This window comes from Sinocyclocheilus anshuiensis, unplaced genomic scaffold, assembly GCF_001515605.1.
Source record: "Sinocyclocheilus anshuiensis isolate Anshui unplaced genomic scaffold, SAMN03320099.WGS_v1.1 scaffold755, whole genome shotgun sequence".
NCBI classification, from domain to species: Eukaryota; Metazoa; Chordata; class Actinopteri; order Cypriniformes; family Cyprinidae; genus Sinocyclocheilus; species Sinocyclocheilus anshuiensis.
This window is the reverse complement of record NW_015552587.1, coordinates 345,430-349,764: the sequence shown is the minus strand read 5'-3', so window position 1 is coordinate 349,764 and position 4,335 is coordinate 345,430. Positions and strand designations below refer to the sequence as shown.

General features: G+C 40.8%; 1 protein-coding gene across 9 annotated transcripts in view; it reads left to right on the top strand.

Moving 5' to 3' along the window:
* nrg1 (neuregulin 1) overlaps nucleotides 1-4,203 on the top strand; it is a 108,839-nt gene extending 104,636 nt beyond the window's left edge. For all 9 annotated transcript variants that reach the window (XM_016456348.1, XM_016456342.1, XM_016456340.1 and 6 more), the window contains one exon: nucleotides 3,516-4,203. In XM_016456348.1, coding sequence (XP_016311834.1) covers nucleotides 3,516-4,128 — 613 coding nt within the window. In that variant the 3' untranslated portion in view covers nucleotides 4,129-4,203. The remainder of the gene's footprint in view (nucleotides 1-3,515) is intronic.
* The last annotated feature ends 132 nt before the right edge of the window (nucleotides 4,204-4,335 follow it).

The following is a 4,335-nucleotide window of genomic DNA, read 5'->3' as shown; positions in this document are numbered from 1 at the left end:
TAGGCACGGTTGCCTTGAACCGAGCCCGAGCGCGATTATCCCCCCTCCCCACTCGTCCGCTGGCCTGGACTCACACTTGCACTAAACTTTCCGGGCCGGAGCATGCTTACGTCATGTGCGACACGGTTGCCTTGAACCGAGCCCGAGCGTGATTATCCCCCACTCCCCCGCTGGCCTGCACTCACACTTGCACTAAACATTCCGGGCTGGAGCATGCTTATGTCATGTATGAAATAACGGAGAAAACCACTTTCGCTAATATTCTGCTGAATAATTAATAATAATTAATTTATCATTTATGCCGTGCATTGATTTTCACTTGTATGTATCAGAAAATTATTACGGAGGCAGCTGATGTTAATTAAATAATTTGCAGCTTTACTCGCAAACTACATTTCCTGTTCATCAATAAGGTGAGAACCAGAGCCATTATAAACCTAAATATACTTGATTGAATTAAATTAATTGAAAAGTGTAGTGTAGTAGTATTAATAGTATATGTTTGCGGTCGTAATGATGACAGTAGCACACACAAAACAGTGTTTGATCCGTGCTCTGGCCTCTTCCAACCGGGCCAGGGACGGCTAAACGAACCGCGCCCGAGCGCAGCACGGAGAGCTCACAGTAGTCAAACGAACCGGGCTTTGGGGGTCAAACGCGCTCGGGCACGGTTCAAAACGCCTAGTGTGAGTACACCCTAAGAAATACAGCTGCTGCACATATAACATGAATAACCCCCATAAGGCATACATGATCACCCCATAGCAGATCTTATACAGGTGGAGCTGGGGAAGGAGAGGGTTTCTGAAGAGCGCTGTAACTGCTACAACAAACACTAGTCATATATTTGAATGTTGAGCAGCGAGCATTGGCTGCTGATACAAAAATGAGTTGAAAAATCAGCTGGTTCATGTGATGATGTCATTATGTCAGATTGAGTTTGACCTATCAGGCTGCGCCATCTAGAGTTTCGTGAGAGAACTTTGGATTTAGGGAGGCACGAAGAAAAGGAAGCAACCCACCTAACTTAACTACATTTTTGTGTATTAAATATAGTTTCCCAATTTGTTTTTCTAACAAGCGGTGTAGTGTGACAAAATGACTCTTTTTTTATTTCACATTACATTGTGCATGCAGCTTTACTGCCATGTGAACTGAGGTAGTGATCAAATTCTGCTGAAATGTTTTCTCCCTCACATGTTTCACTGCTAAGTCTGAATTATTTTAGAGAAACTCATTCAGATGATTCAAGTAAGCTAATAGATTTAAAACATTAAAAAAAACTTTTAAAGTTGGCCCCCTCAGTTATATCAGCACTTCACTCATTCAGAAAATAAAGTATACTTCACTTGTCCACATTATGCTCCGTCTCACAGACAGAGCATGTGACACAGTACAGTCCAATGACGTCCACAAACACATCATTTGCTCATAGCCTGGTTTTTCTGTAAACAACAGCACGTTTTTTTATGTGACACACCTTTTTTCCATTTCAGTCTCTACTAACAAGTTACGAGTTGAATTAGCTGTGTTTAATGCATAAAAGATAGCGGGACACAGAAAACGAAGCATGCCTTAAGTCTTAGATGCTTGTAACTATGTTTCAAAAGAGCAGCTGTCACTGCACTACTATATGATGAGTGGCTTGTAGCTTGGTGCAGTTTTGTAGCAGCTTTTCCAACACTATTGCTGTGTCTCATTTCAATGTTTGCGCCATCCAGAGGTCACATTTGTCAGCCGCATATCTCAATGGCTTTATATCGACACCATTTGTTTCAGTTGGAATGAAATCATTCTGATTGATGAATCAAAACAAAGTATTTACATGAATGCTAAATGAAGTGATCAGGCTGATGTGCGAGTTTATCGGATATGATCAGATATAATTTTTGATCTTTTGACATGCGCACACGGCACGAATATACAAAGTTTCCTGATGTTTGCACATACTGTTCTCCTACCATTGCTTATTTTCTTTATAAAAAGCAGAGTTTATCTGTCCTTTCGTTTGGATTAGGAAAGATCTACATGACCCCTTCCAATCTGATCGAAATTTCATTTGGATCAAGCTCCATCAAATCAATTAAAGTGTTTACATTTAGGCTTTTCGGTCCAATTGAGCCATCAATCTAATGGATTGCATGTGAATGTAGCCGTTAAGGATGTTTTATTTGAGAAAAGCAACCATTCCAAACTAAGAAAGAAATTACAGTACGCCTCACAAGGTAGAACAGTCAATTTTATAATTTTACTTGTTTGAAATGACATGTTCCATGATGTATGCAGCCAAGAAATGTGATCTTCAGAGGGCGCAGCCTTTGAAAGAAGACATCAGTTGATGGTGATGCATGGGTCATGCATCACATAACAAATAACACTTTATTTTAAGGTGTTCTTATTACACGTTACATGTACTTACTATTATAATAACACTTAATTATGCATAATTACATGCAAGTAACCCTAAGCCAAACCCTAACCATATAGTAAGTACATGTAGTTAATTAATATTACTCAGTACTTAAATGTATAATTACACTGTAACAAGGACACCTTAAAATAAAGTGCAACCAACAAATGTAACTGTAATCTGTTAGATTTACTGAGAGAAAATGTGTAATTAAATTACAGTTACTTATGAAAATGTTAAATATTACAAAGGTGATTACATCTGAATATTTTCACACACACATACAGATTTGATAGATTTCTTTCCCAAATTGCACGGACTGCTCTGAAATATGAGACACCAATGTTCCAAGAGTTTAGGACACAGAATAGGACACACGCTTATTTAATAACTGTTCTATTTCCAATTTGGTGAAAGATGCATCGAAGAAACATAGATTTGATAGATTTCTTTCCCAAATTGCACGGACTGCTCTGAAATATGAGACACCAATGTTCCAAGAGTTTAGGACACAGAATAGGACACACGCTTATTTAATAACTGTTTTATTTCCAGTTTGGTGAAAGATGCATCGAAGAAACAAATCACCACTAAACCTTTATTTTCTATAATTAAGTATTGCAAAAAGAAAAACTTCAGTGGATGTACTGTATGTATGCTTTATTTATAAGAATAAATGTTTTTTTCCAAGCCATTGTTAGATGCCAGTGTTTCCTGATCATTTTTATAAAAATTTATGCTCAGAGATCCAAAGTAAAAAGAGGTGCTAAAGTCTGATTTTGTGGTGGATGTGCTTTAAATTAAATTAATATTAAAAGTGATGGAGGATTCTGAAAGTCTGACAGTAATCAGTGTTGAGCACTACTGTAAGGTTAACCCTGCCTGCTTTAAATATTAGAAAATGATTAACAGCTGAAACATTTGTTATAAATTTAGAAGAGTAATCAAAATGATGTAATCAGTTAATAAAGTAATTGAAATAGGTACACTACTTATTACATTTTAAACAGGGTAGCTTGTAATCTGTAACCTATTACATTTCCAAAGTAACCTTCCCAACACTGATGACAGATACAGTAAAGTGAGTCTGTGTTTCTTCCACAAGGTATGTTTCTGCCATGACTACACCCAGCCGTCTGTCCCCCGTGGGGCTTCTCTCTCCGGCGACGCCCTCCTCGCCTCCCTCCGAGATGTCGGCTCCTCTGTCCAGCCTGGCGACCTCCGTTCCATCCATGGCAGCGAGTCCCTCGGGGGAGGAGGAGCGACCCCTGCTGTTCCGGACCCCGCCGATCCTGCGTGACAAATCCGGTCTGAACCAGTCAGGCCATAATCTCCGCAACTCGGCTCACTACAATCACGGCCTGGAGCTGCTCAGTCCTCCGGCCAGCCCTCTGCACACCATGGAGCAGGAGGAGAGTTCACAGCAGTACCAAAGCACAGCCGCAGCGTCCGGCCCGAACAGCTCCAGAACTCAGCCGAGCGGCCAGACGGCGCTGGAAACGGTCAGCGGCAGTAACTCAGAGAGCAGCAGCTCGGAGAGCGAGACTGAGGAGGACACGCCGTTTCTGGGCTTACAGAGCCCTCTGGCCGCTGGATCAGTTGTTGTGGACGGGCTGGAGGGCAGCAGAACTAACCCCGCGCTGCTCCTCTCACCGCAACACGACCTGCAGAGCAGACTGACGGCCATCATGGCCAACCAAGATCCTATAGCTGTGTGAAAGATGCATCGAAGAAAAAAATCACCACTAAACCTTTATTTTCTATAATTAAGTATAGCAAAAAGAAAAACGTCAACTTTTGCCATTCACATGTAGCTGAGGTCACAGTATTTCAATGGCAGAAAAAATATAATCTATGGTGCCTTTTAATTTAAATTTGAAGAAAAAAGGACAGCATCATGACACTGGGCCATATATACATGACGT